The following is a 17,780-nucleotide window of genomic DNA, read 5'->3' as shown; positions in this document are numbered from 1 at the left end:
CTTACCTTGTCATCAGGAGCAACATGCCAGATGGAGACAGTGTTCTCCTCCACATCGTTGTTTATGGACAAGTACGAAGGCTGATAGACTTTCGTGGGCTCCAGTATCAACACCTGGAAAAGAGGACAACCGATATCACCTCGAGATCAGAGAAGTAAACAGCCTAGGAACACTGCCTCAGTTGGTGCCATTGTTATGGTTTATGTGTGTACAGTATATGTCTAACTGTCAAGTTCAAGTCTAAACAGTGAAGAATGCTAGGAAGGAAGAGCGAGCATGGGGCTCAGTGGCAGTCACATCAGGGAGACATACTGGGAAGCGGACAGATGAGACGTCTTTCTTTGTGGCCTCCACCAGGAAGTCCATCCAGAAGTCCACCAGTTCCTGCTTGGGCGGTGGCTGCTCCACAGAGGGCTTTTTGAAATGCTGGTAAATCAGGATGGTCTCCACGAGAGAGCTCAGATACCTGGGGTGCAGTCAACACAAACGTTAGCTTGAAATACATTTTAAAGGCCATTGACCGCAGAAAAAGAAAATGCACTTAAAACAGATCAAAATCTGTTTGAATACGTTGTCAAAATCTTGAGCTTGAAAGAATAGGGTCGACACATGACTGAAACCGCATGACTGAAACTGAAGGATCTCAGATCGATTGTCTGCGGGGCAAAGTTAAACTGCCCTTTCATGTCAGACAGTCGTGACCATATTTTTATGGGAAAGAGGGTCATTTTGTACATGTATTAAACTTTGAGTTTGACCAATTCCAGTCAATTTCAATATTTGAAATACATTAAAAAATAAACAAAAAATGACCACAAAAAAATCATCTATGGAGATAGGAGGGACGCCATGTGCGACTGACGTGTTTTCCGTTTGCTCCCGTGGTATTCTTAAAGTTTATGTGAATTTTGCAGCAGAACCGTATTTATTTTCAAATATTAATTTGGTGATCCCTTTCCGTAAAAACCAAGACTACTTTGCTTCCGAATGTCAGCATGTCGACCAAGCATAAGGCCAAAAGCATGACTTTGAGAAAACCCGGCCTACAAGACCCGCTCTCATCACCGCCCTCTCCTGAGTCTGAGGGCCCGGGGACGCACACTTTACCCGGGGGTGCAGCTTGGCCTGGCGGCGCTGAAATGAACATTCTCGAGGCCATCAAACTACTACGCTCTGAGATAGTTGAAATGAAAACACAGGTGGTTGCTACGATTGAGGCCAGAATACAGGAGGTTTCTGATACCTTAAAAGCAGATTTAACCATCCTGCGGAACGAGACTGTGCCAGCAATCACATTACTCAAAACAACAACTGCGTCACACACTACAACGATTGCAGCACTGGAGACCTCCGTTACTAATGTCTCCGACTTAACTACATCCCTGGAGGCTGAAGTTAAACGCCTAGCTGCGGATTTGAAAAAGGTGAAGGAGAGCTGTGTGAGTTTAGAGGGATTCTCTCGCCGCAATAATCTGAGACTTGTATCGGTCCCAGAGTCAGTGGAAATGCATCGCGCCACGGATTTCGTTTCAGGGCTGCTGAAGGATGTTCTTGCCTTAGATGAAAAGCCCCTGATTGATCGAGCCCACCGGTCGCTGCGCCCAAAGCCCCGGGATGGGGAGAGGCCCCGTGACATAATTCTTCGAGTGCACTTTTTTCATGAGAAGATGGAGATCCTCCGACGAGCCCGCAATACCACTCTGAGCTTACAAGGACAGAGCTTCTCCATCTACCAGGACTACTCCCCCACTGTTTCCAGGCAGCGCGCAGCTTTCGGACAGGCCAAACGAGTACTTCAGTACCATCCAGGTGTGAAGTATGGACTGCGATTCCCGGCCCGTTTATGGATATCTCATGAGGGTAAAGACTACACATTTGAATCTCCGGATGAGGCTATGGCTCACATTCAACGTCACATCAAGAAGTCTTGAACATGCTCACAGTTCAGCAACTGTTGCTTGCGAACTGTGGATAGTAAGTAACCCACCTGTGGTACAATTATGTTTAGATATAACAGGCTAGTCTTGTATAGTTGGTGAAACTATTCAGGTTTATTTGATGTGATCTAATGTTTGATCATCTAGTGTGCGTGCCTTACAAGCATTCAGTCATTTTAATTGAATTGTATTAAGGTTTTACTTAACTCCTGTGTCTCTAGGCTGTCTCGCTCACCTATTTAGTTTGTTTACACAGTGTCTCAGTGACTCAAAATATTTTTGGTTATTTGTTTACTGCATCCGTTTGCATTGACCCATTAAACAGTAAATGTCTCCCGAGGCTACACGGTTTTTGGGGTCTCACTTTAATTTTAAAAGTTTTGAGCGTCATTTATGCCCAGCAAACGTTCACGTAGTTTTTTGGTATTGGTTGTAGGCTGTCTCAGTGTCAACTAGACTACTATTATAATTACTATTATTTTTGATTGTCTTACTACGATTTCCTTACTTCAAATTAGATTTTTGGCTGAGAGCCTTTATACATTTGATTTATTTTCTCTCTCAATGCCTGTTATAAGACTGGGAATATAATTATATACATCTACAAGTGATATTTTTGTCATTCCGTTTGCACAAGGGATTCGCCTTTTTTTTATTTGAAAAAAATACATACAAATCTTTCTTTTTGCTGCTTGATCCACTAACAAAACACGACTTTAAAGAGCGGGACTGTGGGTTTAGGTTTAACACCGCACTCTCACAGACATACTGTGCGAAGAGAACATATTCTATTTAGGCTTGTACCTCGTTTGGGGAGGTATTGTCTGGGATGGGGGGTGGGGGGGCAGGTTGAATTGTTCAGTTCTAATGTTGTCATTCTGTCTTTTTAGTTTTTTTTTCTGTACTTTTTCCAAACATTTACCACCGTACATTATTACTCTGAGACAAGTTATTCTGGGGTTTTGGGCACTCATTGCTTTTCCATTCTATGCTCTAATGACAGGGTTGAATAACGGGAATGCCCAGAGGGGCCGAAATAATGCGATCAAGTACATTTCATGGAACACCAAAGGGGTTAATAACCCGGTGAAGTGTAAGAGGGTGTTGACACACTTAAAGGGTTTGAATGCAAATATTGCATTTCTCCAAGAGACTCACTTGAGGACTGGTGAGCATTTTAGGATGCGTAAGGACTGGGTTGGTCAAGTGTTCCACTCGAACTTTCATAGTAAATCAAGAGGTGCTGCTATTCTGGTTGATAAAGCTACTCCCTTTGTAGCTTCTGAGGTTATTGCTGATCCTAAGGGACGATACGTCATAGTAACCGGTGAACTGTTTTCTACCCCTCTTGTTTTGGCTAGTGTTTATGCTCCCAATTGGGATGACACAAGTTTCATTTCTTCCTTTCTGTCTGCTATTCCCAATTTAGATTCTCATTTGTTGATTTTAGGGGGGGATTTCAACTGTAAAATGTCCCCAGTTCTGAATCTGATGAGTCTGAAGTCTGAATCTGATGAGCTTTCTACCAGGCAAGCTGAACAGTTACTCTTGCGAGCTCGATACAAAGTCTATGAACAAGGCGACAAGGCCAGTAAACTCCTTGCGCATCAGATCCGTAAATCTGAGGCCTCACGTTTAATCCCACAAATAAGGACCCCGTCTGGTGCCACCACAGTTATATAAAGAGATCAATGATCAATTTAAACAATTTTACTCTGCGCTATACACCTCTGAATCCCCTCAAGACCCTTTGCTGATTGACTCCTTCTTTAATGGCTTGAATATGCCTTCAATTGATACAGACTCCCATGACTGTCTAGAAGAAGAATTTATGCTTGAGGAGATTGCAACAGCAGTGTCCGCAATTAAAAGTGGTAAATCACCGGGTCCAGACGGTTTTCCAACCGAATTTTACAGGACGTTTTCTGGTCTGCTTTGCCCATTTTTGTCTCGACTATTTGCAGAGTGCCTTAATACTTCAAAGCTACTGCCTAGTCTTTATCAGGCTTCAATTTCATTACTACTAAAGAAAAACAAAGACCCCCTGGAATGTGGATCCTATCGCCCAATCTCGCTTTTAAACTGTGATTACAAAATCCTAGCTAAGCTTTTAGCCATCCATATGGAAGGCTTGCTGCACCAAGTAATACACTCTGACCAGACTGGCTTTGTGAGAAATAGGCATTTATTTTTCAATATTAGGTGCCTTATGAATATACTGTACTCCCCAGCGTCGGAGGACCCGGAGGTGGTGGTCTCACTTGATGCCGAAAAAGCGTTTGACCGCGTTGAGTGGGATTACCTAACAGCTGCCCTTTATGGATTTGGCTTTGGCCCCAAATTCATTGCGTGGATAAAGATTATTTATTTTTCCCCCATGGCTTCGGTACGGACTAATAACTTGTCCTCTGACTATTTTCCCTTGCACCGCGGATCCAGACAGGGTTGTCCACTCTCCCCCTTGTTGTTTGCTTTGGCAATCGAGCCTCTCGCCATTGCACTACGCTCTAATGATGCCATTCAAGGTATAATCAGGGTGGGCTGGGAGCAGAAAGTCTCGCTATATGCTGACGACCTCCTTTTGTTTATCTCCAACCCCGATACCTCATTGCCACGTGCCCTATCTGTTCTTAAAATGTTTGGATCGATCTCAGGGTACAAGCTGAATCTAGGCAACAGTGAGCTTTTTCCGGTAAACAAGGCTGCTTTAAAGTGCTCTTTTACAAGTTCTCAGTTTAGGATTGTCCGGGATCAATTCACCTACTTGGGAGTAAAAGTGACAAGGAAATATTCAAATTTGTTTCAGGAAAACTTTGTTGCTCTAGCAGACAACTTGAAACAATCTTTTACTTTTTGGAATTCGCTACCCCTTTCTCTTATCGGAAGGATTAATGTCATTAAAATGAATGTGTTGCCCAAATTTTTATATTTATTTCAATGTTTACCCATTTTTATTCCAAAATCTTTTTTTATTTCACTGGATCAAACATTCATGCATTTTATTTGGGGTGGCAAGGTACCACGGATTGGTAGAAAACATTTACAGATTCCTAGGTCATTGGGGGATTTCGCTCTACCAAATTTTCAGACATACTATTGGGCTGCAAATTTCAGAGCCGTTCTGTACTGGCTGCAGACTGATCATACTGGCCCTAGACCACTCTGGGTCCAGATGGAGTCTGAATCGTGTAAACCTGCAGCACTTTCCTCTGTGTTGTGCTCGTCTCTCCCAGTGTCCCTAGGCAAAAGGTGTGTCAACCCAATTGTAAAGCAGTCTCTTAAAATTTGGAATCAGTTCCGTTTAGCCTTTAGCCTCCGAGGCTTTTCTCTATCAGGCCCAATCAATCAGAACATTTTATTTCCTCCTTCTTTGAATGATGGGGCTTTTGGCATTTGGCACTCACTAGGCCTCTCCTCGCTAGCCCAATTATTCTTTGATGATACATTTGCCTTTTTTTCTCAGCTGCAGGAAAAGTTCAATCTCCCCCAATCCCACTTTTTCTGCTATCTCCAGACTAGAAACTTTGTCAGAGCTAACACACCTGGATTTCCCAATAGGCCTGCGAATACAGCTATAGAGAGCATCTTGGAGTTGAACAAGCTTCCTAGGGGCGCAATTTCAGATGTATATGCAATCATTCATGACTTACAGAACCCTTCTTTGGTGCCTTTAAAGACTCGTGCCTTTAATGGGAAAAGGATTTGGGGGAGGAACTTGGGGAAGACACCTGGGAAGACACCTGGGAATCTGTGCTGCACAGGGTGCATTCGTCCTCTTTTAGCACTAGACACAGCCTCATTCAATTCAAGGTGGTTCACCGTATCCAATGGTCGGGGGCCAAACTTGGAAAAAATATTCTCTGATTTTGATCCTACCTGTGTCAGATGTAAAGTGGAACCAGCCACATTGTTGCATATGTTTTGGGGCTGTCATAAACTGTCAGGTTTCTGGGAATTCATATTTAAATGTTTCTCTGATATATATGACACTGTTATAGATCCGTCTCCCCTTACAGCCCTTTTTGGAGTACTGCCCATGGGTACCCCCCTATCAAGAATCCAGTCGGACACTGTTGCTTATACAACTCTTTTAGCTAGACGGCTAATACTACAGAACTGGAAGATGGCAGCTCCCCCATCTTATAAATATTGGGTGAGAGATGTGTTGTGCTCTCTGAAACTAGACATTTTTTAATTAAATTCACGTGGGAACCCCAAACTGTTTAATGAGGCTTGGGCTCCATTCCGGTCTTACTTTAAACAGTCCACCCTCTGATGGCATTCCAATTAAAACTAAAATAAGTCTGTATTTGACCCCCCTGTGACTTAAGGGTTGGAGGAGCTTCTCTCTGTGTTTTTGCTGGGGGGCATTAAGGTCCATGTGCTTATTGATTGTGATCCGCGGATGCCATGTTCATCTTGCCCGGGCAGAGACTGAAGTGTGAGCTTGTTTTTCCCAGTTATTTTTACCGTTTGTTCACGCCTACATGAATAATCATTCTATTTTTTATATTTTTTATTTTAAAGCATTGTAAACTTTATTTTTGGTCCAGTGGATGGTCGGTCTGTGGCCATGACTGTCTGTGAGTGGTTGCATTTCTCCACCCTTATCCCTTGACTGTTTACAGGAACAACGGTGAGGTGTTTGCTCTGTCCCTGTACTATAGATTGCCCTTTAACCTCTGTAGCCTTCTGCCTGGTGTGTTTAACTTGTCTAAAGTATGGTATCTTTAAAGCTATTTTTTTATTTGTATTTTTTTTCTAGTTGAGTATATTATTTATATTGCTTTGTCTTGTGTGTGTGTGTGTAAAACTTAATAAAAAGAGTTTAAAAAATATTTAAAAAATAATCATCCATATGACGGATAACCCCTGTGACTACAAAAAAATAAATGACATTTAAATTGTGCAAAGTAGGTTTAAATAAGTTGTCTACACCGAGTGTACAAAACATGAATAACACCTTCCTAATATTGCCCTCAGAACAGCCTCAATTTGTTGGGGCATGGACTCTACAAGGTGTTGAAAGTGTTCCACAGGGATGCTGGCCCATGTTGACTTGAATGTTACCCACAGTTGTGTCAAGTTGGCTGTATGTCCTTTGGGTGTTGGGCCATTCTTGATACACATGGGAAAATGCTGAGCATGAAAAACCCAGCAGCGTTACCGTTCTAGACACAAACTGGTGAGCCTGGCACCTACTACCATACCCCGTTCAAAGGCACTTAAATCTTTTGTCTTGCCCATTCACCCTCTGAATGGCACACATACACATTCCATGTCTCATTGTCTAAAGGCTTAAAAATCTGTCTTTAACCCTGTCTCCTCCCCTTTATCTACACGGATTGAAGTGGATTTAACAAGTGACATCAATAAGGGACCATAGCTTTCACCTGGATTCACCAGGTTAGTCTATGTCATGGAAAGAGCAGGTTCTGTACACTCAGTGTATACAGTGCCTTCGGAAAGTTTTCAGACCCCTTGACTTTTTCCACATTTTGTTACGTTACAGCCTTATTCAAAAATGTATTAAATAAAATAATATGACTCTAAATTGAGCTCAGGTGCATCCTGTTTCCATTGATCATCATTGAGATGTTTCTACAACTTGATTGGAGTCCACCTGTGGTAAATGCAATGATTGGACATGATTTGGAAAGGCACATACCTGTCTATATTATATAAGGTCCCACTGTGTTGAGGCACAGAACCTGGGGAAGGGTACTGAAAAAATGCTGCAGCCTTGAAGGTCCCCAAGAACACAGTGGCCTCTATCATTCTTAAATGGAAGAAGTTAGAAACCACCAAGACTCTTCCTAGAGCTGGCCGCCCGGCCAAATTTAGCAATCTGGGTAGAAGGGCCTTGATCAGGGAGGTGATCAAGAACCCAATGGTCACTCTGACATAGCTCTAGAGTTCCTCTGTGAATATGGGAGAAACTTCCAGAAGGACAACCATCTCTGCAGCACACCACCAATCAGGCCTTTATGGTTGAGTGGCCAGACGGAAGCCACTCCTCAGTAAAAGGCACATGACAGCCCGCTTGAAGTTTGCCTAAACTCTCAGACCATGAGAATCAAGATTCTGAAACCAAGATTGAACTATTTGACCTGAATACCAAGTGTCTGGTGTGGAGGAAACCTGGCACCGTCCCTACGGTGAAGCATGGTGGTGGCAGCATCATGCTGTGGGGGTGTTTTTCAGCGGCAGAGACTGAGAGACAAGTCAGGATCATGGCAAAGATGAACAGAACAAAATGCAGAGAGATACTTGATGAAAACCTGCTTCAGAGCGCTCAGGACCTCAGACTGGTGCAAAGGTTCACTTTCCAACAGGACAACGACCCTAAGCACACAGCCAAGAAAATGCAGGAGTGGCTTCTGGGACAAGTCTCTGAATGTTCTTCAGTGGCCCAGTTAGAGCCCAGACTTGAACCCGATCGAACATCTTTGGAGAGACCTGATAATAGCTGTGCACCAACGCTCCCCATATAACCTTACAGAGCTTGAGAGGATCTGCAAAGAGGAATGTGAGAAACTCCCCAAATACAGGTGTGCCAATCTTGCAGCGTCATACCCAAGAAGACTCAAGCCTGTAATCGCTGCCAAAGGTGCTTCAACAAAGTACTGAGTAAAGGGTCTGAATACTTTTGTAAATGTGATATCTTTTTTTTTTTTCTTTTCATACATTTGCAAACATTTCTAAAACATGTTTTTGCTTTGTCTTTTTGGGGGGTTTTGTGTATAGATTAATGAGGGGGAAAAAGAATTTAACACATTTTAGAATAAGGCTGCAACATGTGGAAAAAGTCAAGGGGTCTGAATACTTTCCCGAATGAACTGTATGTTGATCTTTACATAAAAAAATGTAAAAAAAATAAAAACAGCACCCTCCCTCACCAGACGGGGGCCTTGAGTTTGAAGAGCTTCTCTGAGGCCTGTATGACCCTAGTGTTGTCACAGGCCAGGATGCTAGCCCCCAGGAAGAAGCCCACGTCCCAGTAGCTCTGCAGCTTGTCCAGGCTTCCCTTCTTCCCCAGGAGGCTGCTCAGCTTCACTCCTGGAAAGGAGAACAAGGTCAGGTTAGGGACATATTATAATAATATTTTAAAAAGATACTGCACACTGTTGAATGCTCCCATAGTTTTATTGTTCAAGGTCTTTCTAAAGGTACATCATTTGCCATATCTTATGTGCTTTATATACTGTGCGTTATTTCAAGGGTTTGGGAATAGGCTGGGCACTGTATACCCCAGTAGCCTACTCTTATGTTAGGTATTTCACCTGTAATGCAGCGTGGAGGATCTCAATGCCCTCTTTGGAATCGTTTTAACATCTAATGTAGTTGTTGCCATGTTGCTACTATATTGCAGAGTGATAATGGAACATGGCTGTTTTTGGCCTCGCAAGCTGCCACTACATGTCCTACTCATGTAGCCCGGGGCAGCGCAGAGTAGAGGAGGGCAGGTAAGGGGCTAAGGACTGGGAACGGGGCCCACGGCTGATTCCCAGGCCTGTCTGTCCTGTTTCTCACATTCCTGAGTTTCTTTCTGAGCCTCAGATCTCACAGCTACCACAGAGGATTGGGAGCCAAACAGCACAAAACACCCTTGCAAAAAAACCACACAAAAAAAACAAGGAAACGTAATGGCAAACGTAAAATCGGATGTTTCATATTAACCCCCGCAGTACAGTAGCAGGCTCTCCGTTCACACCCAGACTACCTTTGATGGGAGTGTCTCATCATAAGCAGTTTTGTTTGAATGAGCAGTATCTGTCACATGAGTTGATATTGATCTCACGCTTTATGACATGAGGGTAACCGCAGTGCAGTGGGAATGCAGATCAGTAACTTCATTATTATTAGCCACCAGCAGCTCTAATGAAAAACAGAGTAGCGAGCCAATTCCAATGCACCATCAGGCAGCTCAAGGCCAAACAGATATCAAGGAGAATAAAGTGTTAGCTACTTACCGACTTTGCGGAGCTCGAAGGAGGCGTCAAACTGGTGTCCCGCTGCCAGGAGTAGAACGGCGTAGTTGATGCCAGAGTGTAGTGTCGGCTCGGACTCAAACCCCTTTTTAAACCTGAGAGGAAGGACAGAGAGGCCAATATTACACCCAATGCTTCATTTATAAATATAACTTGATGTTCCTACAGTCATTTCTGATGTGTCCTTGGTGAGAACTTTATAGTCTGTAAAAAAGCATCCAGAAATAACTACAGCATTATTGAGCAGGGTGCACAGAGGAACCACTTATTGCATAAAGCTTGACTCTCACAGATAAAAACCTAATTTACTTCATGAGCAATCTGTTCCACTGAGGGAATGAGTGTGAATAACATGAGAAGGCTCTCCAAAGACGTCGTCTGGGTTGGAACAGAGGACAAGGACAGCCCAAGTTATTCAAACGAGATGCCATGAATCAGCTCGACTAGAGACATAACTGCAGTCTTCCTGGAATGGTTATCTTTAGAATATCACTGGTGCTGCTGTTTCAAATCAGCTACTTTCAGAATGCACCTGCAGGCACTTTGCTCCGAGTCAGATGACACTGCTGTTCGTTAGCTGTAGTTGAGAGGTGGAAGACCTCTCTATCTCTAGCTGGTGAGGAGTGGTTGGTAATTACCCTCATCAGTAGCCAGTCAGTCTCACTCACTCACTCACTCACTCACAACACTCACTCACAACACTCACTCACAACACTCACTCACAACACTCACTCACTCACTCACTCACTCACTCACTCACTCACTCACTCACTCACTCACTCACTCACTCACTCACTCACTCACAACACTCACTCACCAGGCTGTGCCACTGTCCCTGCTCTTGGTATCAGTGAAGTGGGACTCTAGGAACATGTCCTTGTAGATGCGTCCCACCAGGCAGTAGATGTCTGAGGCCACCTGGTTGTCAGACTCCACCAGGGGCAGCATAATGTCCAGGGCCTTCTGACGGTCCCCCGGGAGGTTCCTCCTGAATAACACAGAAGAGGGAATAACCAATAACCAAAGACTGTGAGTCTCAAATGGCACCCTATTTCCTTTCTAGTGCACTGCTTTTGAACAGGGTGTAGTGGACTACAATAATTATTCATACCCCTTGATTGATTCCACATTTTGTGTTACATACAGCCTGATTTCAAAATAAATAAAAAATCTCACCCATTTACACGCAATACCCCATAATGACAAAATGAAAGTGAATTTTGCAAATGCATTGAAAATGAAATACAGTAATATCTCATTTACAAAAGTATGTGGACATCCCTTCAAATCTGTGGTGTATAGAATTCAAGGTGTATAAAATTGAGCACACAGACATGCAATCTCCATAGACAAACATTGGCAGTAGAATGACCTTACTGAAGAGCTCAGTGACATTCAATTTAGTTTGTACAATTTCTGCCCTGCTAGAGCTGTCCAGGTCAACTGTAAGTGCTGTTATTGTGAAGTGGAAATGTCTAGGAGGAACAACGGCTCAGCCACAAATTGGTAGGCCACACAAGCTCACAGAACGGGACCGCTGAGTACTGAAGCGCATAAAAATTGTCTGTCCTCGGTTGCAACACTCACTACTGAGTGTTTCAAACTGCCTCTGGAAGCAGTTATGGTCTGGGGCTGTTTTTCATGGTTTGGGCTAGGCCCCTTAGTTCCAGTGCTAGGGAAATCTACAGCATACATTGATATTCTAGACAATTCGGTGCTTCCAACTGTGGCAATGCATGACATTGCCCCCGAGCACAAAGCGAGGTCCATACAGAAATGGTTTGCCGCCTCCCAAGTGGTGTCACTACAGACCCAGGTTCGACCCATGAGGTGGCGCACAATTGACTCAGCGTCGTCCGGGTTAGCGGCCCACTAACGGCCCACTAACAAGGACTGAGCCCTCTCCTTCTCAGTGGCCAACGTGAGTAAAACATTTAAACGTGTTAACCCTCGCAAGGCTGTTGGCCCAGATGGCATCCCTAGCCGTGTCCTCAGAGCATGCTCAGACCAGCTGGCTGGTGTGTTTACGGATATATTCAATCGCTCCCTATCCCAGTCTGTTGTCACCCTAGACCCACTTCAGTTTGCATACCTCCCCAACAGGTCCACAGATGATGCAATCGCTATCACAATGCACACTGCCCTATCCCATTTGGACAAGAGGAATACCTATGTAAAAATGTTGTTCATTGACTACAGTTCAGCATTCAACACCATAGTACCTTCAGAGCTCATCATCAAGCTGGAGGCCCTGGGTCTCAACCCCACCCTGTGCAATTGGGTCCTGGACTTTCTGACGGGCCGCCCCCCAGGTGGTGAAGGTAGGAAACAACATCTCCACTTCCCTGACCCTCAACACTGGGGATCCACAAGGGTGCGTGCTCAGCCCCCTCCTGTTCTCCCTGTTCACCCACGACTGCATGGCCATGCACGCTTTCAACTCAATCATCAAGTTTGTAGATGACACAACAGTAGTGGGCTTGATTACCAACAACAACAAGACGGCCTACAGGGAGGAGGTGAGGGCACTCGGAGTGGGGTGTCAGGAAAACCTCCTCTAACTCAACAAAACAAAGGAGATGATTGTAGACTTCAGGAAACAGCAGAGGGAGCACCCCCCTATCCACATCAAAGGGACAGTAGTGGAGAAGGTGGAAAGTTTTAAGTACCTCGGTACACATCACAGACAAACTGAAATGGTCCACCCACACAGACAGTGTTGTGAAGAAGGCGCAACAGCACCTAATCAACCTCAGGAGGCTGAAGAAATTTGGCCTGTCACCCAAAACCCTGACAAACTTTTACAGATGCACAATCGAGATCATCTTGTCGGGCTGGAATCACAGCCTGGTACGGGAACTGCACCGCCCTCAACCGCAAGGCTCTTCAGAGGGTAGTGCGGTCTGCACAATGCATCACCGGGCGCAAACTACCTGCCCTCCATGACATCTACAGCACCCAATGTCACAGGAAGGCCAAAAAGATCATCAAGGACAACAACCATGTTGACACCTGTATCTTTGTAGTGACTGGGTGTATTGATACACCATCCAAAGTGTAATTAAAAACTTCACCATCCTGTTTTTTCTTTTCTTTACCTCCCTGGTCATTGTAGTTGAATCTATGTTTGAAATGAACTGCTCGACTAAGGGACCTTACAGATAATTTTATGTGTGAGGTACAGAGATGAGGTATTCATAAAAAAATCATGTTAAACACTATTATTGCACACAAAGTGAGTCCATGCAACTTATTATGTGACTTGTTCATTCCTGCAGTCAAATGACCAAATCACCCTCTTGTGGCATCATGGGTGGAATCTTATTCATATTTTTTATATTAAATATTAATTAAATATACTTATTTTTGAAGCACAGAAAATCCAGTGTTTCTATGTCAAACACTTTTGATATATTTCAGTCTTCTGTGATGTACTGTATATAAAGTGTAATATTGGGATGCAAACTCAAAATTGAATACATTGCAACTCTGTATCTGACATGGTACAGGTGTCTTCTTTTATTAAGCCCATAACCATGTGTATGAGGTGTATAGTTTTGTTTCAAAGTAGATTTTTTTAAGACTACCAAGAAACATTCTGTGTCCCTGATTTAGCCCACTGCAGTAAAAGGTTAAGCACATTTGTACTCCTGAACTTATTTAGGCTTGCCATAACAAAGGGGTTGAAAACTTTATTGACTCAAGACATTTCAGCTTTTCATTTTTAATTCATTTGTAAACATTTCTAAAAACATAATTCCACTTTGACAGTATGGGGTGTTGTGTGTAGGCTAGTGACACAAAATCTAAATTTATTCAGTTTTAGAATAAAGCTGTAACGTAACAAATTTTTAAAAGTGAAGGGGTGTGAATACTTTCCGAATGCACTGTCCTGGGAGTTTGTCTGGGTGTGTCTCTCTCTCTTATGGTCTACACTGAGAGAGGGGGATGAATAAACATGAGACAAGCCGGTGTGTGTGTGTTTGTGCGTGTGTGTGTGTGTGTGTGTGTGTGTGTGTGTGTGTAACACCAAAGCGCTATGTCTTGGCAGAGAGGAAGGCATCAAAAGACTGTAGATTACATTTCATGAGGGTAGTGGGTTCAATTACCTCCCTACAGACCTGGCCAACTAACTCCTGTGTTGGACTGTCTGGGTTTAAGGGTATTAGCGAGAACTGGAGTAAAGCACGCAGTAATGACCAAGCACTTAATCTGTCGGCAGTCAGTCGCAATCCATACTGTAATGCTGCTTTACCAAGCGAACGGGAGCCACGTTCCATCCCTCCCTCGGATCCCATTCTATTTTGTACATACATTGTCTGAATATGAAATATAATTGCCAGATTACTCTTTCAGTTTTCTTAAGCCTCCTCTTTATCCCTCTTCTTTGCGCCCCAAAGGGGGACAACAAAGTTTCCACAGGCTCTTTCACAAGGCAGCCGAACAGCATCCCAGTGTGAGCCTCGTGGTCGGAATAACTTAGTTGGCATGGGCACACTAATATGGATCTCAACAGAGCCATAGAAATGAATGCTAAATAAGCATAAGAACGGGAAGCTATTTCCTCTCCCCAGCTTTCACTTCAATACCAGAGGGCAACTGGAGGGGGGGGGGGGGGGTGAAGCTAAGCAGTGAGTCAGCCTAGCCCACTCCAGTCATGCAGTAGGCAAACATGGAGGGGGAGGGGGGGGATTGTGCAACAGGCAAGGCTTCAACCCTAGCACTTCCCTGTTACGCAATGACTCAACAGAAAACGCTGCTTTTCAGACATGTTTAGTTCTCATCATTCATGCTTCATTATTGCAGGATAATGGCAAGTTTTTGCAATGGTGTACTAAACTGCTGAGTCATGAACCACCTCCAGTTGGGGAAATTGTGAACAAAGAGGCTGCTGTCTAAACCAGCACAAAGACTCATGGCAACCATCTTCATTTTTGAGCCATTCAATTATGCAAAGAATGTGCAACAGGTTTCTTAATGTGTTTCTTTGAGGGTATAAAATGCAATGGTGCAAAGTACTTAAGTAAATATACTTTAAAGTACTACTTAGGTCGTTTTTTGGGGTATTTATATTTTGGACAACTTTTACTTCACTACATTCCTAAAGAAAAGAATGTACTTTTAACTAAATACATTATCCTGGCACCCAAAAGTACACGTTGCATGTTGAATGCTTATCAAGAGAACATCCCTGGTCATCCCTACTACCTCTGAAATGGCAGACTCACTAAACACAAATGCTTTGTTTCTAAATGATGTCTGAGTGTTGGAGCACACCCCTGGCTATCTGAAAAAAATATATATATATTTAAAAAAAAACATGTATATAAGGAATGTGAAATTTCAGCAATTCAATTTACTTTTGATACTTAATTATGTGTACAACCAAATACTTTTAGACTTCTATCAAGTCGTATTTTACTGGGTGACTTTCACTTTGACTTGAGTTATTTTCCAGTATCTTTACTTTTACTCAAGTATGACAACTGGGTACTTTTACCCAACTGGCTAGACACCAGTGTTGCGTTGTAGCATGCAGGAGAACCAGTGACAAGAGAGGCAGCATGTTAAAGAGCAAGCAGTAAAATACTTTCCAAGCTGAACATCTGTGACGTTCCGACCCAGAGCACAGACACACGTGTTTAGCACATGCATAGGTCTGTGTGTGCATCTGTGTGTGCATATGTGTGTGCATCTGTGTGTGAGGGTGTGAGTGTGTGCGTGTGCAGACAAACCAGGTGTGACATACTCTTGAATCGGGGTCTTACCGATTCAGTGCAAAGGCATAGTGGAACTTGACATGGGGATTGGCCACAGGGTCGAATGTAGGAAGCTTCTCCAAGGTCTCCACCAGCTTCACTATAGATTCATAATCCTGCATTACAATACAAACAGAAAAACAGATTGTTGGACTCAGCCATCTTGGTTGCTATCGTTAACATCAAACCTAAAATGTCTATGTTCGTGTTCCCTTACAAAGTCACTTCACTGCACTTGGGAAGGACACTGTTGGCTTATTCAAGTAGTTAAAAAAATTCAAATGTCCTCTCTTCCACCATTTCTTGTCCAGTATATATTTATCCAAAACGTGTTCAATAATTCACTTTCTCCTTGTAGCTCTGGTCATTTGTATCATTTATTAATGTGGCTGGTGGCTGCTAAGGCTGGCGGGATGGGAGCCTGTAGGGTGAATGGCATCGCAATGCAAAGAGAACGGACTGGAGTGCAGCAGCCTTACAATTAGCCACAGAAAGATGACAAAAGGCTTAGCCTGCAGCATTCCACAGGCAGGTAGTCCTTCTGAAATGCCTAGTAGCCAAGGGAGGCCCGAACACATTTATGCTGACTGCTGAGGCATTGCAGTCTGCCTAAAGTGACTGTGCCAGCAGCATTCGACAAGCGTAAAAGAGGGTAACATGTACCTGGATGTCCCTGTAGGACAGAAGCAGGTTGATGACAATGTCAGCTGAAAGGCACTCTACGTTGTCCAATCGCTGTTGAATACGGCTGAGTTCTGAGGCCAGCTCCGACCCCGTGAACAACTCCCGCGCTTTCCGGAGCTCGTTGAGAATGGTTTCTCTGAAGTATTGGCTACAAAGGTGAAACAGAGAGACTCATAAATATGTTATTTCACACTAGAAATCAACATGAAATAAACATTGTCTGCAAAAAACCCATTGCTATGTCTTGGTATGATTTTCTGGGGAAATAGGTTTTGGGAAAAGAGCCCCTTCAATGTCTTCTTCACTGTACTGTTGAAGCAGCACATTTCAGGAGACAAAACATTCATCCAAAGAGCAAATTCTCTCAGCTCTCTAAAGCATGACTCATTATTCCTGGAAGAGAGGCAGTGATGCTGAACATTGGCAGAGAGAAAACCCTAAAATATTAGGACATAACTAAGTAAAGCTAACATTGAAACTGAGATTGCTATGCAAGCCAATATGTTGCAAAGCTATTTAAAAAATATATAAAACGAGTGAGTTGGACAATACAATGTCTTCTGAGGAATACTCAAGCAGTGCAATAACCGACTAAAAGGGCTATCGCACTTCACCAGCTAGCCACCCATACTGCATAATCAACCACAGAAAATGACACAAGACAACACAAAAACCAGTACACGCTAGGTCAATGTAATTACACCTCTGCTGGCAATAACAGCTCTGTAATAATCACCTTGTCATGCGTGTTCACAACTCATTCCCAACTACAGTACCACACCTACCTCAAATCAAATCAAATGTTATTTGTCACATACACATGGTTAGCAGATGTTAATGCGAGTGTAGCGAAATGCTTGTGCTTCTAGTTCCGACAATGCAGTAATAACCAACAAGTAATCTAACTAACAATTCCAAAACTACTGTCTTATACACAGTGTAAGGGGATAAAGAATATGTACATAAAGATATATGAATGAGTGATGGTACAGAGCAGCATAGGCAAGATACAGTAGATGGTATCGAGTACAGTATATACATATGAGATGAGTATGTAAACAAAGTGGCATAGTTAAAGTGGCTAGTGATACATGTATTACATAAGGATGCAGAAGATGATATAGAGTACAGTATATACGTATGCATATGAGATGAATAATGTAGGGTATGTAACATTATATTAGGTAGCATTGTTTAAAGTGGCTAGTGATATATTTTACATCATTTCCCATCAATTCCCATTATTAAAGTGGCTGGAGTTGAGTCAGTGTCAGTGTCAGTGTGTTGGCAGCAGCCACTCAATGTTAGTGGTGGCTGTTTAACATTCTGATGGCCTTGAGATAGAAGCTGTTTTTCAGTCTCTCGGTCCCAGCTTTGATGCACCTGTACTGACCTCGCCTTCTGGATGA

The 17,780-nt window shown here is 43.3% G+C and overlaps 1 protein-coding gene across 1 annotated transcript in view; it reads right to left on the bottom strand.

Annotated features, from left to right (window-relative positions):
* LOC115139480 (mitogen-activated protein kinase kinase kinase 5-like) overlaps nucleotides 1-17,780 on the bottom strand; it is a 64,683-nt gene that overhangs the window by 24,085 nt on the left and 22,818 nt on the right. The window contains exons 5-11 of the mRNA XM_029676941.2: nucleotides 16,351-16,519; nucleotides 15,697-15,803; nucleotides 10,746-10,916; nucleotides 9,911-10,023; nucleotides 8,837-8,996; nucleotides 313-466; nucleotides 6-113 (exon numbers count right to left, since the gene is read on the bottom strand). Of these exons, the coding sequence (XP_029532801.1) occupies nucleotides 6-113; nucleotides 313-466; nucleotides 8,837-8,996; nucleotides 9,911-10,023; nucleotides 10,746-10,916; nucleotides 15,697-15,803; nucleotides 16,351-16,519 (982 nt within the window). The remainder of the gene's footprint in view (nucleotides 1-5; nucleotides 114-312; nucleotides 467-8,836; nucleotides 8,997-9,910; nucleotides 10,024-10,745; nucleotides 10,917-15,696; nucleotides 15,804-16,350; nucleotides 16,520-17,780) is intronic.

This window comes from Oncorhynchus nerka, linkage group LG13 (assembly GCF_034236695.1).
Source record: "Oncorhynchus nerka isolate Pitt River linkage group LG13, Oner_Uvic_2.0, whole genome shotgun sequence".
NCBI classification, from domain to species: Eukaryota; Metazoa; Chordata; class Actinopteri; order Salmoniformes; family Salmonidae; genus Oncorhynchus; species Oncorhynchus nerka.
This window is presented reverse-complemented; position numbering and strand designations above follow the sequence as displayed.